General features: G+C 41.0%; 1 protein-coding gene across 2 annotated transcripts in view; it reads right to left on the minus strand.

The window, feature by feature from the left end:
- Nucleotides 1-24086, minus strand: part of SMAD1 (SMAD family member 1) — a 48153-nt gene that overhangs the window by 15298 nt on the left and 8769 nt on the right. Inside the window, exons 1-2 of one of the 2 annotated variants that reach the window (XM_026087543.1) lie at nucleotides 15754-15833; nucleotides 10953-11580 (exon numbers count right to left, since the gene is read on the minus strand). In XM_026087543.1, coding sequence (XP_025943328.1) covers nucleotides 10953-11352 — 400 coding nt within the window. In that variant the 5' untranslated portion in view covers nucleotides 11353-11580; nucleotides 15754-15833. Of the gene's footprint in view, nucleotides 1-10952; nucleotides 11581-15753; nucleotides 15834-24086 lie in introns of those variants that run through there. The other variant, XM_026087544.1, reaches the window with a different exon arrangement.

Below are 24086 nucleotides of genomic sequence, written 5' to 3' on the forward strand. Positions count from 1 at the left end.
TAGCTTTCCTATCTCTTCATTTCCTGTGGATGAAGGTCAAACCATTAACTTTAGAAAAGTTAATTTCTGCAGAAAGTACCTCACCTACCTTTCCCATCCCCTACCTCATGTTAAACAATAACACATATGACATCACAGGAAGCCATATGATTTATAGGTTTTTAAAACAGCTGCAGAACAGGATATTTTCTGTATATTTTCAGTAATTAAAATAAGGCAGCTTCAGATTTTCCCAAGGCACATACACACGTTATCTCCAGTTGGGCAGAACCACTGCTGAAGTTTGGAAGGACTCCAGATACACCTCATCTTCCACACTCTCCCTCATACAAAACTAGTTTCGCCCACAAAGAATTAAATGCCAGCTTCTTCAGAATACATGTGGACAGGGAGGAAAGAAGGAGGAAGAAAAGAACCAATACTGATACAGCACAAATGGTCTCAAAAATATCATTGCAGAATTGAGCACTCTCCTATTTCTGGTCCTCCCTGCATACCAACAACCTTAAATGCAGAGAAAAGGCACCCAAGGACTGTCAGATGGGAGGGAGACCACAGCACCCCAGTGAGTCCACCTCCGGGACAGTCACTTAATGCCACAACCAGATCTCTTTGCAGCTCAAGGGCTTTTGCAGTCTAGCTGCTCCCACCGGAGTCGCAGAGGAGTTAATCTGAACGTTGTTCACTTGACAGCGAAGAGGCGAGCAGGGACTGGGCTGCTCGGAAGTATGGAGAAATGCCAGGAGTTCAAAATGTAAAGGGGGACGCATACTGTTCTTACCCCCCTCTCCCCACTTTAAGGCAGTAAGCTTCTGGTCAGGTTGCAGACCCCAACCATATGGAATAACAAATTACTATGGCTCAGTACAGCAGGGGAGGAGGCTGATCTCTGTTGCAGCTGCCAGCTCCAGGAAGAGGTCTAATTGAAGGGGAGAAAGCATGAGAGAGTTAGTCTGTGCTAAGCCAGCACACCTGTTGCTATAAAATGAAATAGTGCACATCTTTGTTGTAGGGATCTCTGCAGGACACTGCTGTAACAGTTTGCAGACACAATTTCACCCTTTTCTACCTTCTTTCATGGAAGAGAACAGAAATGCATTAAGCCCAAGTTCCACATTTATTAAAAAAAAAAAAAAATGTTTCTATTCAATAGAGATGTATCTATTCAAAGGAAATGCACTATTAGTTGCACTGTTGTCCTGAAAAGCTACTGCAACAATCATATCAAACAACATCTCAACAGACTTGTAAATGGAATCTGATTAAAACAGTTAAATTCAGTTAATGGAGTAGAACCACAAGTCATGAGCCAGGTTTATTTCTTTACTTTCTCAAACAACAGATTAAAAGGTTTTATGGCCTTAACTGTGTTTAAATTTTGCTCTGAGATTTTGTGTAGATACAGACCTGGAGTTGAGAGTTAATGCATTACTACCAGTAGTAATACTACTGATAATGCCTGAAAAGCAAAATAAATCATCTGAAAGTCAAGCTGCATACATTTGTAGAACTGTAGCTAAAAACATATCCTGTATTTGTCAGTGGACTAAAACTGTCCGGGAATTGGGCAGCTTGTTTTTAACGTGCAAATCATACTGAAAGTATGCGTGCACCAAACAAGTGGAGCTGTATTAAAAGAATTACAGCTACAGGGCAATTTCACCCACAAGGCTTTTTCATCTAAGAGCCAAGAATGCCAAAAACATGCAAGATAGACCAAAGACAGCCCGGCTGTTCAGAAAAATGTTTCAACTAGAAAGATTTTTTTTTTTTAATGAAAAAGTAATGGTGGCCTTTGAAGAAAGCTACTGATCTCTACGCTTTGTCTCTCTCCAGCGTAACATCCTGTTCTCCGGTAAACAGGTGTTCTGTATTAGTRCAAAGATTTACTTAGTTTTCTTTTTTGTTTCATTTTCATCATGTTCCCGAGATAATGATTTTAGCAAACAGAAAGTTTCCAACTTATGATTATAACTTTTTAAAGTCTATATATTAAAAAAAACACGCACACAAGAAAAAAAAAAACAAAACCCCACAACACCCTAATTCAAGCCAAAGGACCTGCTGTGTTTTCAAGGTAGTGTGTTTTCTATCCAGATGGGTTTCTGTTATCTTACATGAGCCCAGGTGACAGCTAGTTTCCCCTCAAGAGTTCATTTTTCTCCCTTTGCAAGTTACGTGAGGATTTTGGTAGGTATCTCTCCTTCCACGTCTGGAAATTCTCAGACCAAATAATGGAATGCAACAAGGGACCACATAAGAGAAAGCAGACTTGGATCATTCCTCCATTACAAAGTAAATTCTGCTTTTTCTAGGAGTTTTGAAAAAGAAAAGATGAGCAATTGCTGCTGCACTTTCAACCATACTGATTTTAAAAATGCTGATGATGACTTGCTGGACATATGTTACGTAGAAGTGTTTGTGCAGGCTCATACCACAACAGGGCCCTCAACCCTAATGAAGGCCTTGGGGCACTATCATTAGACAGTGCGTTTTAATATCCAAGCATGACATAGCCATATTTTCATATGAATTTATGCAAAGCCACTTACATTTTACTGGAAAAATAGAACTATGAGTTGGGAAGAAGGAGGGAAACCCTTACACACTAGTTCATAGTACCTGAATATAGGCATGAAGAGACTGGGGGGGGGGATGCGCAAAGGAGTGCGGGAGAGGAACTTGAGACTTGTACTCAAATTTCTGGATAAAAAAATCCTGCAAAGATGAAATGGCAAAAGAAGAATTAGAAAAAAAAAAACAATACAGCAATAGTATTAAACTAACCAAGTTCAATCCTTCAAGATTTCCAGCTCAATTTCCTGCCTTTGACGCCCCAGCAGCTGAACTCAGCGGTGGCATCCTGGTGAGCAGTTCAGCCCCTCAGTGGGAACAGAGCAGGTACTGGAGTATATTGAGCTGAGCGTGTGTAGCTTTGCTCACTGCCTGTAGCATTAAAGAGTCATTGAAGCATGCTAACTGAAACGTCTTGCCAAGATCTTGCTTGTAAACAATAAAACACCAGGCAGAGAGAAAAATTTTAATGTCATTAGGTTTGTGTTGCCTAAAACAAGACATGGCAAAATTGAATATTCTTTGACCAGAGGACAAGTTCTCACATACAAAGACACTTACATGTCTATACTCGGGATTGAGTTTACTCTTGGTTAAAAATAATGAATACTGCTGTGGCCAAAGCAGTTCTCCGAGGAACTAGCTATTTTATGTTGTTCCAACACCACCTGGCTTAAACAAGGCTCTGCTACAAGCTGGGGTAACACAACTTTGCTTGTTTTCTCAGAAGCAGAAATGACAAAATTTTAGACTTTTGCTCCAAACCTATGTTCCAGTAACTGCAAGTGAAAAGGCTCAATAACCGCTATTCAACAGTCCGGTTTGGGTGACAGGCAGACAAACATTCCAGACTTTCTATTCCAGGAGAAAGCCGAAACCCATCTTATTTTCTCAAATCTTAACTTTATTTTGCAGTTTCATTAGATCTCACAGCTTGATTTGTCATTTTACATAGTTGCAACTGAACACTGTATTTAAAAAACAGTTATTGCTTCAGTTACTTTGCTTTTACATCAGACATCTAGTTTAAATGCATTTGGCAAGTAATATTAGTACATTTCCTGCATTACAATATTCAGCTAACATTAGATTTTATTTGCAGATCCTCTGATAAGCTACCATTTTGATTAAACTGATATTTGTCAAGAGCAATTTCAGAATTTAGTACTAATTGTATGCCCAGTAGTGGGCAGTTCTTGTAAGCTAAGGTGGGAGAAGAATTAGTTTTGATACAGGAGGAAGTTAGAGTGTGATAATTTATATTAACTCAGACATTTACAGAGACCAGAGTTCAAATTACCTGTATAAAAACACAGCATCTTACTGAATAGGTTAAATCTTGGAAGTCTGGCATTTTAAGTTAAAAGAAACATCTGAATCTSGTTAATTAAATTAAAAATAGAGAGGGAGGGAGGGAGGGAGAGAGAGAGAAACAAACATATCCTTCTTGACAACTTATATACATTTACTACAGTTCTTTCTTTTGACACATGGTGAGGTTAGACAAATCCCTGAAGTTTAGACCATTCCCTCCTTTCTCCCTCCTTATTACAATTCATTTTCCCCAAGTGGGTTTTGGCGATGAATTTTAGGACTGAATTCTGCAAAACTGACATGAAGAAAGCTTTATACTACTTGCCAAACAAACTGACAGTTGTCTGCTATTTTGGGGAACCATCCTATAATTGTACCCACCTGTTGTAGCATGCTATTTTTAAAGTTATGCCCAACACTAACATTACACAGCAATAAGGCAAAACTTCTCAGCCATGACATTTGCTGCTCCCTCATCCTGTGCCTGCAGAGGTGCGGAACGTCTGCTAGGAACATAAAAGTGGGAACAAGAATTTTACTAACCTACTCCTATGCATTCACTCCTCCACCCTTTTTCCCCGTTTTGAATCAGCTGGTGACCTCCATTTCTCTAATTCCTTCCTTTAATCACTTCAGGAAAAAAAAAGGCACTCCCATTTCCTTTTCTCTTTTCTTCTTCCTTCCATTTCATTTATATTCTTCCTCTTTGAAGGGACACTCCAGTTTTCCCCTCCTTTATGTTCCCCAGATCAGAGAAACAAAAACTTCCCTTTTGCCTTCATTTTTCCAGGCTCTGCAGTTGTCATCGTCCCCGCCCCCCCCCGGCTCCAGATTCCCCGACTGGCGAAAGCTTCCTCTCCTCGGCACGGGCTGCTGGCGCGGGAGGAACRCGCGCAGCTGGCGCGCTGGGCTCCCTCGAGCCGCGCTCATCAAAGCTTCCCCATCTGGCCGGAAACAGGCCGCAGGCTCCAGGGCCGACTCCAGTTCTCCCAGGTGCTGCAAAGAGAGGGAGGCAGGCACTGAGCAAGCTCTGGGATCCCCGAGAGCTCAGCTAGGCAAGGCACAAGCCCGTAGTGCTGAAGAAAATCTTCAATTACTCTAATTTTTCTCTCCTACTTCCATATTTGATCTTAACACCTGCCAGTTTGATAATCTCTCTGAAAGCAGCCTAATGCACAAGCTGCACACTACGTTTGAACCCTGCTGCTTATCAAAAAATAAAGCACTAATTTTAGWGATCTGATAGGTAACTTATTGCAACAAGCTGTATCAGATTTGAAGTGCAAGGTGATTACACAGTGACAGATTTTTAAAGACCCACTTCTCAATTTACCCTGTCTAGAAACAGTTTGGGAATATTAGTATTACATGGATTGATCTTAGGCTGGTCTGGAACAGGGAAAGAGATGGGGATGATTAACAGACCCACTTGTTTTTTCTGTAAAGTATCTATACATACATACATATACCCAGAGAGAGAGCATGCGCATGGGCACACCCACACAAATATACATAACCAAACGTGTAAGATTTCAAATGGCATTTAAAATTTCCTTTAAACTTGTATTTTTTTCTTTTATTAAAGAGCAGAGCTGCAGCACTAGACAGGGAGTATTCAAAGTACTTTATTCGCAGGACCACCTGAATCTAAACCTGCCTCATCCAGGATTTCCACAGTTTCGAGTTTCTTTCTACATCTCTGGTAACTGCAGTAGATGTGTTGCCTTATGGAGACTCACTTAAAGCAAGAAGCAGAGAAGATCAAAGACAAATATGAAAACAAGCAGGTTAAAGTCACAGGCAAGGAGTCCACGCTGGGAGCAAGAACAGCGAGGCACACCTACCGTTCTCCTCAGAGCCTGGGGACCTGCTCTGTTGTTGTGGCAAAGAGCAGCTGTACATCCAGGTAAAGTGTTTCTTGCCACCAAAAACAAGCTTGTTGAAGCAGACATCCACTTTGAATTCATATTCAGAATGGAAAGGAACATCGTGACCTTTAGGCAGAACTGAAAATCCAACACTTCTGACAGTTTCTCTGACAGCCACATCACGGGAGAGCAGCCATTGCTCACGCTGCCATTTCAGTGGGACATCGGCACCATCAGCCTCATAGAAAACTCCTTGAGGTAGAAGAGACTGCCACAGGCTCTCCAAATGAGAAAAGAAGCTTCAGAGAGGAAAATCATCCACACTTTATTGCTAATTACAAAAAACTGAACTGGCCTGGTTATTTGCTGCCTCCACGTGGGTGCGCTAACTGGCTGATCGGCGCAACCTGCGTTTTTCAGAGGGCAGATCAGCTGCTTCTGAGCTCAGTTTTAGTACTCCCTGGCATTACGTGGTTCAAGCACAGCGGAGCATTAACTAGCACCTCCAGAAATGAATATCAAGGAATATTCCTCAAGCCAGGCCTAAGCTCACTTAGATCAATGCAAAAGAGGCTTCTTCCTAGCATGCCCCCTTGCAGAGAGAGCAGCAGGTTGTGGACACAGGGTACTCTCAGAAGGCAGCCTTCAGTTGTTGGGGGGAAGAGCTCACGTTAGGGTAATCCCTTACATACTCTGTACTTCCAACCACTTACACAAATGAAGCATAAACAAAGAAGGCTTTTTTGCCTCCTTTGTAACATATTATAAACCCAAACCCCCTTTAGCCTAGAAGGCTGATGAGCAAGGACGCTTAGTAGAGGCAAATGAACAGTTCTGCATCAGATGGAACACGGAGCTAAATTTCTTTTTACTCATATTTTCAGAAAATGAAACATTCAATTTCCCCATTTTCTTCCTTTTCCTTCAGCTAAGGCAAGGGAACTGAATCTCCTTCCCTAAAGCTGTGTTAGAGGTGTGACTTTTTTTTTTTTTTTTTTTTTAATAGCAGTGTCAACTTAAGCATCTCTTTATCCTCCTTCTTCCCTATCCCATCCCCCTTGTTTTAAGGCTACAAGTGCATACAGTGAACTGGATCCAGGTTAAAAAAAAAAAAAAAAAGGACAAAAAAAAATTTCTTTTAATTCTGGATCACATCTTTCACCTCAGTCCATTGACACAACAGAGGACAGGGGCAAGCAACATAAAACATAAAAAAACCCCCAAAGGAATAAAAAAAGAAAAGTAAAAAGTATCTCAGGAGAGACTTTCAGAATGTCATTTCACAAGTTCTCCAGCAAAACCAGAGAGGCTGTTTCTGGTATTTTCAGAGAGAAGTGAGGAACAACTTGTTTGCTTTTTCTTCCCAGTCCTTATGTACACCTATGCCTGATTATTTCTTAGGTCTTGATTGTACTTGAAGAGAGTCCAAAACCAGGTACAAGCTTGATTTCAGGATATCTCTAATCCAAAAAATGAAACTGAGGAGACAAAGCAGATTCAGTTAAGTGAATGCACCAGTTTAGCTGACCATGCCAGTTTTCAAAAGGCATCAAATTCCGACCCTCCCCTCCTTAATTAAAAGCTTGTCTTTGCCTTGCCAAGAGAGAAATTTGACAGCCACTAACGGCCCTGCACCAGAAATAATTCTGCACGCAACGGGCCTCCTATGAGACAGTTGCAGCAGGGTGCGACTGTACCACATCTCGAGAAGGTCTTCCTCCCCAGCAACTGAGCACCAGCTTGTGTTCCTGCCCCAGCAGCCACACAGCCTCTGCTCTCCCCCCTTGTTTGCCTGCGACTCCACACTGAGCGAGCTGAGGGCGCCAAGTGGGCAGAGCTAACCTTGCCACAAAGATGCTTCCTGATGGCTCAGTTTTCTTGATCAACTCACCACAGGATCGGATGGATGCCAGTGCCTGTGCAGAGCTCCCAGCTGCCAAATCAGGCTGGGTCTTAATACAGTATCACCAGCTCACACCTAAGTGTTTCCCGGAGGATACGTTCCCCTCATTACAAAAAGGCAGCAGCAGAGTCTGCTTCTAGCGACACCTGCACTTCTGCGTTTCTGAAACTGCTGCCAATTCTTCTCTTCTCAGCCTCCTCTTACTGTTTACAACCGGGTTCTATCTGGCCTTGCTAACAAAAAGAAATCCCTTGTTTGAATTAAGGTGTAAATATAAGTTTGCAGACACGCTATGGTGTGACAATTGTAGTATTTTTTCAAGCTAAATAGCTAGGATGGAATAAGGTATCAAGGTAGAAGATCCTCACACCACTCTTACACTGTTAAAACTAAGAAGTAGCCACAAGACTAATTTCCCAAGTTAGAGCACTACATGATTTTATGCATTTGAGGATTTACTGTTAAGCAGGTCTCAAAACTTCCACAACACCGAAACAAGTCACACAATAACCACCACCCACAAAAAAGAATAAAATGTACAGATTCCAGCCCATGCACACCCCGTATACTTCAGCTTTGGAGTAACTGGATCTATACAAAGGACTTAAATACTGACCACGCTGTCAAACAGAGCCAGAATTTCACGGTGTACTTGCACAGTCCACACAAACTGCACATAGTACACAAGCTAAGCTTTCAGTTTTGTTTCATCAAGAAAAAGTACATTTCTAACCCTCAGGGCTGCAATGATAGCCTTGGAAACACAACCTTGATATCCACAAGAGTCTGCAGACAGTTGGAAACAGTGACTCATGCATGAATTCCCACTACCCATTAATCTCAAAGTGTAAACACTTATGCAGCAGTGATGATGTTTTAACGTCTAGGCAAAAATGGGAAAAATACGTTGAGCAGAATTTGGGAGTGACTGTCAGGAAATGAAGATAAGATGATGCTTGGAGGACAGAGAGAATAGGGAAGGGACAGGAAAAAAAAAAGAAGTCATAGACTTATGAAGCACAGATCTCCAAGCCAAGTAAGAGTTCAGTTACCACGCACTTCCAAAAGCCATGTTTTCCCACTCATCTCCATGCAATATCCCTCAAAATAATGGCAGACCCACGGTCAATTAAGTACACATCCATCCTTTACATACCCAGCCAGAGACCTCAGTAAAAACACGGTGGATTCAACCCCGTTCTCGCACTTTGAAATCTGTTAAAAATCCTTCAGACATAACTTCAACATGCACATAACTTTATACCTCCCTACCATGATTTAACGGAGCATCTAAAGAGAAGTGAAAAGTGAAAGCTAGCTCCTGCTCCACAGTTACCTCCAGGATGTTTTAACTGGTCAGAGCAGCACACTGACCTTGTGAATGACTAAATACTTTTCTCAACTCTGTCAAACTGACTACAGTCCTTATGCTTGCAAGAAAACTGTCCAAGTTGTGTATTAAGCAGCTGACCAATATCTAGTTTTTCCCAAGGAAGGGTACTCTTTGGGTGAAAGGGAGTTATTTTATTTCTACTATCTCCAAATCAGTTAAGTTCCTGTTTTGTTTTGTTTTTTTCTCCAGCAAAAATTCTGTAGCTACACCACTCTAGAGATTATCATCTTCTCCAGAAACACTTTAAAGAGCAATCCAGAATTCAGGCTCACAGTTAATAACATATACTTTTGTTTCCTGAATACTCAGTTCATAAGATGACTTAACACCCAAAGAACACCTTTGCAACCACTTCAACTACTTCACAGTACTCAGCAAAAACATACATTTTAGTGACACACCTTGGAAAGTTTGATTCTATTTTATCKTGCATTTCTCACTGAAGTGACACATTTTTAAATATAATATAAACAGTCTAAATGAGAATGTTCTCAAACTCAATACTTGTTTCCAAGATAAAGGCAAGATGAGTTAGAACATGCCAACAACAACAGCAAGAGTTGGACTGTTGCTCGAGCTGACTGAACTACATGTTTTTCAGGAATCTTCAGTATATTGGAATACTGAATGCAAGCAATCAGCACAGACACATGCAGAAAACCTGCAGTACAAAGACACAACTATTTATTTTATTATCCCACTTCTGCTCAACATGGAATTGGTAAGAATTTTTTAAAACTGTTTTTCCAGTGCAGAGGGTTCATTTGTTTAAGCTTCTGCTGCATAAATATGCACTTTAGAGTATTACCTTTGCTATTCAAATGACTTCCAAATTAACACTAACACACCAAAGGGAAATATTTAACATGTAGATGTGCCTTACATGTTACAGATCCAAGACAAATGCAATTCCCATTTACAGGACAACAATCTTGTCATTTAATCCCTTATTTTCACAGTAGTTCTTAAAATATCTGTGCCACCCTGCAGACACAGCCACACTGTTTGTAAATGTCTAACACAGATGGACTTCCCAAAATTAAATCAGGGAAGTCCACCCACACCTGTAATATGCACTTCTGCAGATGTCCCTGTACAGCCTCACAAGTAGCTGGAGACTAGTGTAGATACATTCAAACATACTTCGTCTTAGTCCCTGGAAATATTCTGTTAAAAGGGTGTTTGTCATTTACAAGCCTTTGAAGAGGAGACAGAGATAATCAGCTCCATTTTAACTTACAAATGAGGAAGTGGGTAAGAGGTAAGCAAGCTACAATTACAAAACACCTGAAAGTAAAACTTCATAAACAACAAAACATTACTATCAAAGCTTTAAGTTGAGGGGGTATCTTCTGCTGTCTAAAATCACGGTTGCTTCAGAGAGCCTAAGTTGTGGGAGATCCTAAAGACAATATTTATCTTCTGGAGGATGAAGAAACCAAAGTGATAGGAGTGATAGGAATCTCTTTGGAAATAACAATAATAATTAAAAATCACACTACGTCAGAATCATTTTAGTGTATGAACTGCAGCAGTCTTTCACATTAGTATGCAATATTCCATAGAGATTTGCTGACCTGCACACTTCAGTAAAAAACAAATAAATCCGAGAAACAGTTGGGATCACCAACAGAACCAGGTGATACCAGGCCCAGCAACGTGAGGATCATGCTAAGGCTATTCCTCTGTATTGTCAGAAAACACATCTACACAGGTGAACATTCATCATGTGAAAGCTACAACCGCTAAGTAAAGCTTATATCCAGATAAATCAAAGAGGAAGAATCTGATACGTGCAAACAGCCACTTTTGCTTATTCAAGCTCATGAGTCACATGATTAATTGCCATACTTTGCAGTGTTTAGATAAGGTGTAAAGGTACAAACAAGGAAGAACCTACCAGGACTCTCTACTCGCTTGTAGTGATAAGGATTGATGCAAACCTCCTTCTGTTTTGAACCAAAGGGAAACTCACAGCATTCCAGTGGTTTCAGTTCATGATGGCTCTGCAGGTCCGGCCAGCGCCACACTCTGCAGTAAATTACATGCGGTAGCCCTTTCCGGTGCGAAACCTGCAGCCTGCCATCCAAAGAACGAGGAATTGTGACACAGTTGCTGGGCTGACCAGGACAGCTTAATGCTTTTTCCAGCTCTTCCATAGCACCTTTTTTCTTCTTTAGTTTTTTCACTAGTGCATCAACAGCTTTCTCTGCCCATTTTTCTTCTTCATCCCCCTGCTTCCATCCCAACAGCCTCTTCACTGCTGGGCTGGTAAAGGAAAATAAACTTGTCACATTCATGGTGACCCCACTTGGTCACACTGGAGACCAGAGACCAGGCAGAAGAGACTGTCCTGTTCTTCCACACCACAAACTGGATACAGCAGATTGTATCAGTAGTTAAAAGCAGTTTGTCTCAAATAATTCTGTTCCTTTTAACTTTTCAGTCCTCAAGTCCCAAGAAGATGATGCTGGCATTCCCCCTTGACAGAAGCAACCTTCTCATTCTTTACTGTTCCTGTTGATGACCTACAAAAGAATACCAGAAGGAGAGGAAAAGAGATTTTACTTTTTAAATTAATTGGCAACAGTTAAACATATCCTCCAACAACGGTAGAGTGACAGAGAAAACAACAACAAAAGTACTGACAACCTCCAGAACTGGACTCAAGGAACAGCCTGACAAAGACTTTTATTTAACCTGGCCTGCTGAAACCTGCGTATTCCCACTCCCCCAAAACAGCCCTGAATAAATGAGATGATCACCTTGGAAAATAATGACCAGCATAAACACAAAGAAAAAAGTAGCCTTTGGCGGGGGGGCAGGAGGTGAGAAATGAGTTAGTTCCCTTCATCCAGTTTGCTGCATGCCCTCAGTGATTTTTGTGCCACACAGCAAGGGAGATGCCAACTGTATTTTTCAGCTTCAAATGATGCCTCTGCTCAGTGCCCAAGCATGGCCTCAGTTTGAGCCACGAGGTGCTCAGTACAAAAAGAAAACCCCAAACACACAAAAGACATGGCAGTATTCCCACACACACTTGCCAAAAGGGTAAAGGTTCTATATTAGAAATTTAGATAACATTAAAAATGGCCCAAACCAGTCACTCAGAGTTCATCTTTCATTAGTAAGTGTGAAGGGCACTCCTCATTCTCAATTAAATGTAGGAACCTTACACAGCAAAGCACTGCAAGAGGAACCTCATGAAGTTCAACAAAGGCAAGTGCAGGGTCCTGCACCTAGGGAGGAATAACCCCATGCASCAGTACAGGYTGGGGGTYGACCTGCTGGAAAGCAGCTCTGCAGAGAAGGACCTGGGAGTGCTGGTGGACACCAAGTGAAGCATGAGGCAGCAATGTGCCCTTGTGGCCAAGAAGGCCAATGGTATCCTGGGGTGCATCAGGAAGAGTGTTGCCAGCAGGTSGAGGGAGGTGATTCTCCCCCTCTCCTCAGCCCTGGTGAGGCCCCATCTGGAGTACTGCGTCCAGTTCTGGGCTCCCCAGTACAAGAGGGATGTGGCACTMCTGGAGCAAGTCCAGCGAAGGGCTACAAAGATGATTAGGGGACTGGAGCATCTCTCTTATGAGGAAAGGCTGAGAGAGCTGGGCCTGTTTAGCYTGGAGAAGAGAAGGCTGAGAGGAGATCTTATCAAYGTGTACAAGTATCTGAAGGGAGGGTGTCGAGAGGATGGGACCAGACTCTTTTCAGTGGTGCCCAGCAACAGGACGCGAGGCAACGGRCACAAACTGAAACACAGACGCTTCCATCTGAACATGAGGAAATACTTTTTCACTGTGAGGGTGACAGAGCACTGGAACAGGTTGCCCAGAGAGGTTGTGGAGTCTCCTTCTCTGGAGATATTCAAAACACGCCTGGATACAGTCCTGTGCAATGCGCTCTAGGTGACCCTGCTTGAGCAGGGGGGTTGGACTAGATGATCTCCAGAGGTCCCTTCCAACCTCAGCGATTCTGTGATTCTGTGATTCCAAGGAACCAGCACAAGACTGGCAGCTTTTTTTGGTTTTATATAGCAGCTGGAAGCAATATACCCCAAAAGCATCCTGCTATCCACCTCTTTGCAAACTGCAAGTGATACAGCTAGCAAACCACTGCACTAGAGTTCGTGCATATCACAACCTGAAATAAAAAYAGTTCAGCTATACCTCTGAGTTACTTTGAGTTTCAAAGGCCAACCAAAAGAAAAAAAAGTAAACTAGAAAGATCTTTTCCTTCACTCAGGTCACATAAGAAAGCAAAACTCTTTCACACGCCACCTAAAAGGTATCACGGCTCATAAGCAGATGGAAGAAAAAGACGTCACGAATTTATATCAGCCACTACATCCTGACCCTTCAGCTTGCAATGCCTGCTGGACGTACGCAAGAACACATGAAGGAGTAGGAAGGAGGAAGAAGTTCTGGTAAGTGGTCCTTAAACTGGGAACATGGAACAGAGGGCCTGTGAGCAGCAAGCTTCATATTTGTCCAGGCTGGGACTGGGCAAAAGACTTGCATCCGCCTGGGGAAGTGGGATCCAGGACTGGCAGGGCAGAAAAAAAGAAACGAAGACCACTAAACCACCACTTTTCAAACAGAGCATGAAGACAGACAGGAAATGTATCCTGGAGGGGACAGCAACAGGTTGCAAAGGAAGGGAAAAAGAGAAAACGATAAGAATGTTTTTGTTACCATCAGAAAGACAAAACCAAACCAAACCAAAACCACCATACACATACAAAATACAAAGTATTAGTACATCCAATGTGTTAGATAAAATTTTATATTTGTACTAAAAAAATGCAATTAAATTTAATTATTTATACAAAAAAATGCACTAATTGCAAATCTCAAGGTTGCAGAAGCTATGGTATACTTACCCTCTTGAGAACTTCAACAAACTGTCATCAATTTTAATGTTTACATAGCATACCAATATCCTTGGAKTATTTTCAGTTGAAAACAATCCACTTGATTCAAATTAATCTGTCACTAAAAACTAAATACAAAGGTTCAGTTTTATTATGCTGGATGCATAAACTACATTTATGTGAATAATGATTATGAACTAAAACAGAGATCATGTCTACCTGCACTTAGTACTGGTACTTCCCATTCTTTTTATGCTAAGAATTCTATTTGAAATAATAATGTCAATGCAACAGAAGATTTGCATGACCCTGGGGCAAATTTAAGAATTTATTTTGTTACCTGGGCAGGTACTATACTACTAAACGAACTGAAACTCCATTACTGTCACTGACTGCACTCAAGATATATTTTATCCTTAAACACACTGTAAAGTGCTCTATTAAAATATTGCCCTAATTTAAGAACCTTATTATCAGATGCCTTGTACATGTGCTTCAGAAGTGCTTGTAAGTAACATTTTCAACTCATGTATAATCTGTAACTCAATATTCCAAATATTTTTATATATATCTTTCAAATAAAAGATGAAGGTTCCCACACATGTGGTACACTTACAAGTAATCAAGTCTGCTTTCGAGTTCACATCCATTCAAATTAAAATCAAAACATTTAAAATACTTGATGAAGTTCTAATAAAAAAGAAGGTACAAAGTTTGAATCTAGATCCAAGGAACTTATTTCAGCATTGATAAGATACACAGACAGGGTTCCATCCAGGCCTGAACCGAATCCACCAAGCTGCTTTAAAAAAATAAATGGTCAAATTCTACTTGCCATGGAAAAAAAAATCCTGTCTATTAAATCTGTACGTTTACAGCTCTGCCTGAAAATATAATCCCCACGTGCTAATGCACAAGCTCAGCAAAGATTAAGACAACATTCTCAGACCCAAGGAACAGTACTCAGACCCTAGGAACAGATTTTGCAAAAATTCTTAGTATTGATCAAATCCTGTAACACACACATTTTCCATTCCCATGAGCATGTGTTCCAAAACATATTTTATCATCACAATCCAAAGCAGTATCTTAACAGCTGGCATCTCTCTGGCAACAACTGTAGCAAGAAATACGTGGCGGGGGGGTATATCAGGTACTTGTAGATATACTTGAATTTAACGCAGCTCAGCAGCTGCAAATACCAGCACTATCTAGCCTGCTGCTAAGCTACAGTCCAGGGACTGCTGCTGAAGTATAGACTGCTTGAATAAAATTTAAGCATGGTCCAAGCCCTGAACAAGCCACAAAGCAGAGTAAAAGGGAAAAAAAAAAACACAGGCTGCTGTATACTACTCTAATACTGAATTTTAATGTCAGCATTAAACTGAAAATAAAAAAAGACAGTGTAGGCGGAGTTTTTGTTTCCAAGAATGAGAAAGTGTGTCCATAGTCCCAAGCTTTTGGCAGTACATTCCGTTTCCCTTTCTGCCACTTTTGGTTTTTTCAATGCATCATTTCCGGTATTACTTTTGCACAAAGTGGTCTTATCAGTTGGAAGTGCAAAATAAAGATTAAACCACAAGACAGCAGATGACAGAGTCTCAGCCTCTCATCCCCAAATACACGTGCCCTCTGGGAAAACAGGGGTTAGCATTTCCAATAGCTGAGTGACCACCAGCCCTCCAAGGGGATGTTTATTCACGAGGTAYGGGGGAAACAAAAACCCCTGCCAAACAAGGGGACGCTCTCCAAAAGGCAGCCTGGAATCAGTTTAAAGGAAATTCAGTTGTTACCCACTTATCAACCACTCTTTACACATCAAAAAAACAGGCACCTTCTATTATGCGTTCTGTCTGCTCTGGATGAGTTGGAATCAACAAACTTCTTCTAAATACCACTGCTCCTTTATTTGCCTTCCTTCACTGCCGTTATCTGTTGTGTGATCTTTGGACTGACAGACAAACATACGTGCAGTCTGCGAGTAAAAAAATGAGTATTATACAAATAGCTGTTTAGCCTGCCTTGTATTTAAAGGAACTTACTTAGGCAAAATGCCTAAAAGTGAAGTTTCCAGCCCTCAAAGAGGGATAGTTATCCTGTCAGCAACACCAAGCAGACAGTAAAATATTCAAAGCAACCGTTTTCTAATTCCCACAGGAGATCCCATAGGAAACTCTCCCAATTTGCATCAGTGGTTGTTTTCAGTGGGTGGAGAAAGGGGTAGGACAATTACATGGTGGCCTCCCATGGCGGAGGTGAAACAACTCCTAGGCCAAGTTTCAGCAAACAAGAAGCAGCTCTGACTAGTCTACTAATTTTATTATTTGTCTTACAGGCTCAGGGATGCAGGCAAAAGGAATCTCATTAAATATTGTTAATATATGCTCACCACAGTCAGGCATAAAAAAGGCCAAGAACTGTAGTGAAGGGAATCTATACAATTCTTAACAGAGAAATTTGGTCTTTGAATAAAATAAGATTAAATGAATTTTTAAAATCTAGTCAATATACCTCCTTCTCAATATCCATTAGTTATTGACAATATAAAGAGATAACAAGCAGAGAGATTTTAATTTGCTTCTTCAAAAATACTTAGTAAATTTTACCTTCTCTGAAAGACACTCATCTGTTCACCAATTCATATTTTTCCTCACTACAATAGTTAGACCTTTTTCTTAAAAAAAAAAAAGTCAGATTTTGGCTTAGAAACCTCGGAGCTGTCACTTCGCTCACTGCAAGAACTATTTCCATGCATTACTAAAAAGCATGCAGTCTAAGCACTTGTAATGCTGGAATGTGCTACAACAGATTGTGCAGTAACTTTCTCTGTCTCCCTATTCTTGGAGTAAGTAGCAAGAAGTTTTGTTTTTCCTTCTTCTCAAAACATGACATGTAAAGGGAGATGTGTGAAGTCTTCTGCTGCATTACTCTGTTTTTATCAGGGTTCTTTCTTTGCACCTTTTTAGGGTAGAAGATCAGATCTGGCTCATCTTGGAAGAATGCATGGAAACCTTGGAGACACCTCAGTGGCATTACAATAGACACGCAGAAAGGAAGCAACTTTCAATTCAAACTCCTCTAAAACTCATCAGAGAGGCTCTTTATACAGACTCTGACTTGACTTTCCTCTTCATTTCTGAAAATGACAATCACTGTTTCCAGCCTGCTCTATGAAGTAGCCTCTGGCTTGGTTCCTGAGAGCCAGACACTAACCAAAGCATCGTGTCTGAGAAACCTCCTCTAGGACAAGTGCTTGCTGTATTTGAATGAGGGATTGCCCTAAAAAGAACGTCTCCCTTATATCATTGCTTCGCCACAGAGATAACCCTTTTAGATACCAACAGGTACCCTTTAATTCAGCAGAAGTTAAGAGAGCATAAAAGGAAGGCTCATGTAAAAAGCAGCTGTTGACTGGAGCCCTACTAACTAGCAGAAGTTCATAATGTTTCTTGCAAGAATTATCTAGCAGTTCCCAATAGAGCATATAACTACCAAAAACATTCTCCTTCAGAAGGAGGACTTGCACACCTTCTAACTTATTTAATAAACCAAGTCAATTTTATAAGTCCTGAATGTGACCTGAGACCCAAAAAGCAGATTCACTGTTCACTCAAAATGAAATGGCAGGGCCAATGTATGCTTTATCTATGGGAGAGAAAAAAACAACAAAATAAAAACCCCACTGCTCAGTTACTAAGGAGCAGAGAGAAATAACCTTTTACTACCAACACCTGCCAGCTCTCTGCCAATGATCACCACACTTCAAACCAAGCACAAAGCGTCTGGCTGGTTTCTGTGATAAACCATAGCTTTTCTTTCATTCCCCTACCCATCCAGCTTCCAGCAGACAATCCCTGAACCATGCCCTTAAAGCAGGGACTGTCGCTATTACAACAGCAAAGCAATACTAAATTCTTACAGGTTTTCTAGATTTGTATCTTACCTTCTCAAATTGAAGTTACTGTATAATACCTGGTTTCCATGTACATTAGTAACTGATAGCTGTGCTATAATCCAGCTAAACTGGCATAAAAGTCTTTGTAAATAATTACACAATTGTGTGAAATGTTAAAGAACACAGTAAAGGCCTCTCTTCCAATTTTAACAGAGATTCTTCAACAACTTAGTCTTTTCTTTTGCTTAGTTAAGAACATTTCTTCCCTTCCCAATGCCAATACTGCCCTGTGTAACTAACTGTTCTTCTGACACACTAAAAACTGTACACYTTAATCACAGATCTGAACAACATATCTTGCAAGAAGCTTATCTACACTTAAAGCACTGTTCCTCCCTGTTTACAAGAAACACTAACATGTACGGCCTCTCTAAATGATCACCAAATCCTCAAATTATGCAGTTTTAACCATGGTTGAAAAGCAATGGTAAATTTCTAGTTTGCACTGCTGAATTTTACTCATTCCTGTGTTCAGATGCCTGTGAGAGTCCATGAAATCGCACACCCTCATCTTCTTCCTTTAATGCCTGCTGGTCTCCTGAGCTGATTCAACTTGCCAAGACAACAGAAAAAGAGCTAGCTCTAAACTAACTAAAGTTTATTCTTCGGTCAGCAAGCTGAATAAGTCTGGTACACACCAAGGCTGGTACAAATAGATGCACCAAACCATACCCCCAGGTGTGGGCAAATCCCTTCTGATGTCAGCAAGCAGCTGGACTGAACCAGATGTTTCATCAAAAACTCTCTCTAAAACTGCAATTTAATATCTTAAGTCAGGAAGGAAGTGTAGTTTGATAATTCAGTAAAAATTTTAACACAGATGGGATTACAAAATTATGAAATTCATTTAAATAATCTAAAAGATGAAAACAATGCTGTGAACTACAATATTCTCTCATCTCAAGATAGCGTTCATAAGTTTTGTTTGATATGCCATAGAAGAGGAGATTCTTCATTTTTCACACTCTCTCCAAGCTGAAGGCCTCTTAAAAAAAGCCCAGAAATAAAACCAAACATTCAAATGAAAAAAAATTGCAAATGGTTGGCAGCAGACAGAATGAATTACTAGCCCTCACAGAGGGTATCTTTTGTGCATCCTTGGGGCAGATTTATCTGCTCATACTGAGGGGTAGTTAACTCCATAAGGAGTGCAGTAGCAGGCAAGAAGTCGGCATCCTTAGTTGACATAGGCCAAGTCCAGGAAAAGCAGAACAGCCAGTAGACCAGTTTGTCACACTGCCCATCAACTTTGGAAAGTTAGGATATCCATAAAGATACCGTAACTAGCCTAGCTATTGAAGTAAGTTAAAAGTCCTTTCCTAAAGCGTCAAAAAGCTGAGAAAAGAGTTTTTTCCCCTTTCATCATAACAGTCCTGTGTAATTTTTTTCCACAAAGATTATTCCCTTTCCTGACTTTTTGAACTGTCTTTAGAAAACAGGTGTTGTTTGCAACAATAACAAACACACATCTGTGTGGGTGTGTTAATACACACAAAGGCAGGATAACTGAAACCTTTTCCTATATTTAGATCTGTCTGGTCAGCTCTAATTGCATAATTTAATCAAAACCCTCTCCAATGGAAATACATCCATATTCATCACAGGCATCAAAGGAAACATCTTTACAAACTATATCCTTTTACAAACCAACACATGGTCCCACGCCACTTGTTCAATTGTTGAATTCCTCCTTTGGGAAGGGCATGGAATTTTATTTCTTTTTATCAGCTGAAAAAAGCATTTCCCTCTAATTCATCAGGATAGGACGGGAGGAGCTTCCTTCACAGGTGAGACAAGGGGAATTTGTTAACATGTCACTTTCATGGATTTTTTTTAAAGTAGTTAAAACATGCATTTATAACATAAAGGAAAACCTTTAAAAACAGGAAGAAAAATGCCCATGATCACTTAGGTATCAAGATTTTTGAGTTAAGCTCATAAAATGCAAGATGTGCTTTATCTTCAATCACAGAATGACACATATTAGCATAGACTGCATGGAATTAGGAACACATTTGTTGGCCCACTCTAGGGTACTTTTACAACAGAGTATTTTAAGGAGGGAACCACACCACATACAAAACAGTTAAGCTCAGCTGATACAAGCCACTGTTCCTACTAATGATTCATTTTACTAAGAGCTTGCACTGATACAGTTACATCAGCTACATTAAACCACTTCTAAAGACTGTGACCCAGACCTCATTTATCATAGTCTAAGTGAAGATGTTATATTACAGCTCAAGATCCTCAGCTTTAAAGCAGAATGTTTCACCAAAGCAAGAGACAAGAAAAACTGAGGAGGAAAAAAATTTATTTATTCACGAATAAAAGTGCCATTATGTTAAGCCTCGGTAAAGCAGAACAAACCGATGAAAAGTAAAACAAAAAGGAAGGTTGTTAATTTTCTTTTGTTTGCAGATTAGTCCCCCATCTACCATTTGAAATAAAAATAGCCTCTTTATTTGCCACTATTAAAACATAACTAGGTGCATATTGATTAGCGGCACACTTTATTTTTCTAAAAATGATTCCTCTAGTTTTCCTCTCTTTTGCCTAATTTGCAAAATCTAAGGAGGGGTGGGTTTTTTGTCTTTAAGTGACTTTTAAAACACCATATATTCATCACATCTTTAAAAAGACAAGACACAGGGGAAGATCTACATTAACTTTTGCGAAATGTCCCACAATTCACAACCAATTCACAGCTATCATTCTGAACAGAGAAAGTGTTTAAAGATGATATAGCTTTACAAGCCAAGTTTATACAACCCAGAAACAAACATCGAGATCTGCCAGATTTCCACCCTCCAACGAAACATTGTTTAATTACTGGATGCCATTAGTGGTCTTCTGAAAACCAGGACTGAACTCCCGCGTGACACAAAACCCAGTTTGTTCCTGGTCCCCAAGACAGTCAGTGGGCAGCAGCTGCACTATCACATTGCACCAAATGCTTCTTGGCACTCGCTTGGTATTTGTCGAGCCACCTGAATGTGCCAGACCCTTCATAAGCAGAAGAGACCAAGATCACAATGCTTAGAAATGCCTCTTCAGCTTATACAGAAGAAGATGAGAATCTTTAAAGATAGAGATTTACAAGCAAATATGTATTTACAGGGATCCACCTGAGATCAAGCCAGGAAACTTTCAGTTTGTCTTTAAAATACATGAACAAATACAGATCTAGATTGATAAAAGCTTTTAGTGACATGTGAATTACAAGTTTGAGCCTGTCTACACTAAAAACTTGAACTGCCTTCAACTACACACTAATGTAATGCTAGTATGGTTGCAATTCCACTAATATAAAAAAAATTATACATGTGAATAAAGTTATTGACACAGAAATATGAAGGCATTTACATTAAGCCTCTATTTTTACAAATGTTTTGATCAAGATAATTACTAATTACTAAACCGAAGTAGCAAATGTGGTTAAACTGAAGACCAAGCCTCAGCAGCACTAGCTTTCCTCCTAAACTGGTAGGCACATCTGAAACGAAATATATCATGCATTATCTCGGTCAGCAATCAGGCCAACGACCTTCCACGTGAGTGTGGGTTCCCTGATGAAATGAAAAAGTTCCATTCTTAAGAGCAGTTTACTCTGAAGGAGTCTACTGACTGTAACTGAATTTGTTATCAGTGCAATTTTTTTCTGACATATCTAAGCCCATAAAAGCTTGCCAGCAGAAGGAGTCACAGAGACTGCTGAGGTGCAGCTCTGAAAACACAAGTCCTATTTTCTTCCACATAACTTTGGGCAAGACACTTTCTCACTTGAAGCCTTCGTTTCACCCACTGTCAAGCAGAGAACACCACTCCGAAAGCTACTGACTGAGAGGCAAGTATTATTAGATGAAGAAAGCCATAGTGGCAACCACAAGCACAAAATGTTTGCTAGTAGGATGGCTCCAATACAGCTACACGAGAGCACGTGCCATTACCCCAAGCAACACATACAGGCACACCATACAGGCAGAGGACAAGTGACTTGGCTAGAGGCAGCTTGCCCTGAGCAAGAGCCCTATGGCTATTTCAGCGAGGAACCTGCAGGTGAGGCACTTGGGCTGAGACCTGGGCATGTGCCAGTGCTTCTGCATTGATCTCAGGCAAATAAAAGTGCCTCCTAACTACTGCCAACAAGGAATGATAGAGCACAGGTCCAGAGGCCTCAGACCCACATCCCCCTTTTTAAAAGCACAAAATGAGGGTGTCCCTGTATTTGAGGATTCAAAGAGATCCAGAAAATTACAGAATGAAGCAAAACCAGCCGTCACCACCCCACAGTCAGAATATCTGCAGAATATCATGTCAAACTGTTTTCTCATATTTCTGAGATCAAGGCTTTGGAGGATTTTGTACAAAGGTGTCAATCAACAGATAGATAGATAGAGAAAATGACTGCAATCTATTTGTCTGATCCCTGGTTATCTGTAAGCTTTATCTATGCTTTCAGAAGAGGAATCAAGCCACATAATCACTAAGCATCCTTTCTTTATCTGTGAGCTTTTTTACTAACAGAGCCTTATACGATTCTACGTATGAAATTCAGGAAACTCATTATTCATTCCACCATCGTTTTCCAAGCCCAATCTAAATTTCCAAAATTTAGGTTTTGCAAAACTGAAGTCCTGCAACCTTACAGCTGAGACACCGAAACATGGTATTTCCTGAACAACACACATTCCCTAGGGTCAGCAGCAGACTAGCTAAAACAGGCGTAACACTTCCCAAATTTTCCACTGCTGTCTGCTACTGAACAGCAGTGATAGCTGTCCCAGTACAGTGGGCAGAAGGACCCCGAGCCCTGGATAAGTTGCAAAGCAAGCCTGCCAGGATGAATTTCCAGGACTTGCAGCTCTCCAGGACTACTTACTTCTAGGCTAAAAGCCAGCACACAAAGAAAGCACACAAAGATTTCAGACTCCTTCTTTTTAAGCTGAGAATTTAGATGCCTTTAATTATGGGGCTGAAGCTAGGGCTCCCAGGCTGCCAGGTTCTCAAGATAACGAGCCTTTCGGCTCAGGCGATGCAGACTGCTGGCTGGCCTGGAAGCCTGACAGCCCTAGTGTCCCAGGCAGGGGAAGGCCAGAAACTAGGCCAAAGTGTGATGGAAACCTGCCTATATTCAGAAATATGCAACATTAGTCACAGCAGCCTGCCACCGGTGCTCCCAGCTCTCAGGGTAGGTCTCAAACTCCTCCCTTCACAGATGTACACATGGGAGTGCAAGGTGGAGGAGAAGCAGGTGCCTGCTGGAGGTCCCTTGCTGAATCTCCAGAAGGACAAAGACAATCAGGAAGGCTTATTATACGTGGTGGACGCAGCCCCGTGCCCCCTTCCCTCCTTGCAAGCAGCATGAGTGCTGCACGGACACTAAGCATCTTTCCCAAAGCAACGTGGACATTGGCGTCAGTGATGATGTTGCTTGTGTTGAAAAGTCAATACCACATCTATCACTGATATCTGGGCACCAGGACTGAGATTGGGAGCCAAGCAGTAATCAGACTAGACTGTTCAACATCAATTTTATTCACCTTCTTCACAGAGCATATCGGACTGCTGTTTCTTCTAACAGGACACGCACCCTCTCAAATTTCCTGGAAGTCTCCTTCTGTATCTTCTCCAGTCTGAGACAATGCACACAAATTCTAAGTTATCAAGCTGCCCACTTTCCTCCAATCTGCCCACTTCTTTCCTTCCCAAAAATGACCACTCTCCAATCTATGAGCACAGATACACACAGAAGCACTCCTCAATTCCCTTCAGCCAACATAAAGCAAATTAATTTCAAATTGTGGGTTCAAATTGGAAACTCAGGTTACATTAGCTGCAACCATTTCAGGACCTTCACAGGAACAGTTCTGCCAGCAGATCTTAGGGTAGCCCTAAGGGGACAGCAGGCAGAGGAAATCTGCTAGAGCAGGAAGCTCCTCAGCCAGCTCTGAAGGACACGTGATGGCATAAAGGCAGATGCCATCACTCCAGGAAGATGAGGACATACATTTACTATCCTGCTCTGTCAATAATTCCTTCAGCAAACAATTGGTTAGGTGACTGAAAAGAGCAACACAGCAGAATGAAGAGAACATTTTTGTGGAGGTATCATCAGGAAGGCTCTGACATGCATCTTCACCTACTTGCCTGCTCCCAGTTTACAAACTATGAGAGATTCATCAGATCTGACCATAAGCAAGAATCATATC

The sequence above is a fragment of the Apteryx rowi genome, unplaced genomic scaffold (assembly GCF_003343035.1).
Source record: "Apteryx rowi isolate R43461 unplaced genomic scaffold, aptRow1 scaffold_72, whole genome shotgun sequence".
Classification (NCBI taxonomy): Eukaryota; Metazoa; Chordata; class Aves; order Apterygiformes; family Apterygidae; genus Apteryx; species Apteryx rowi.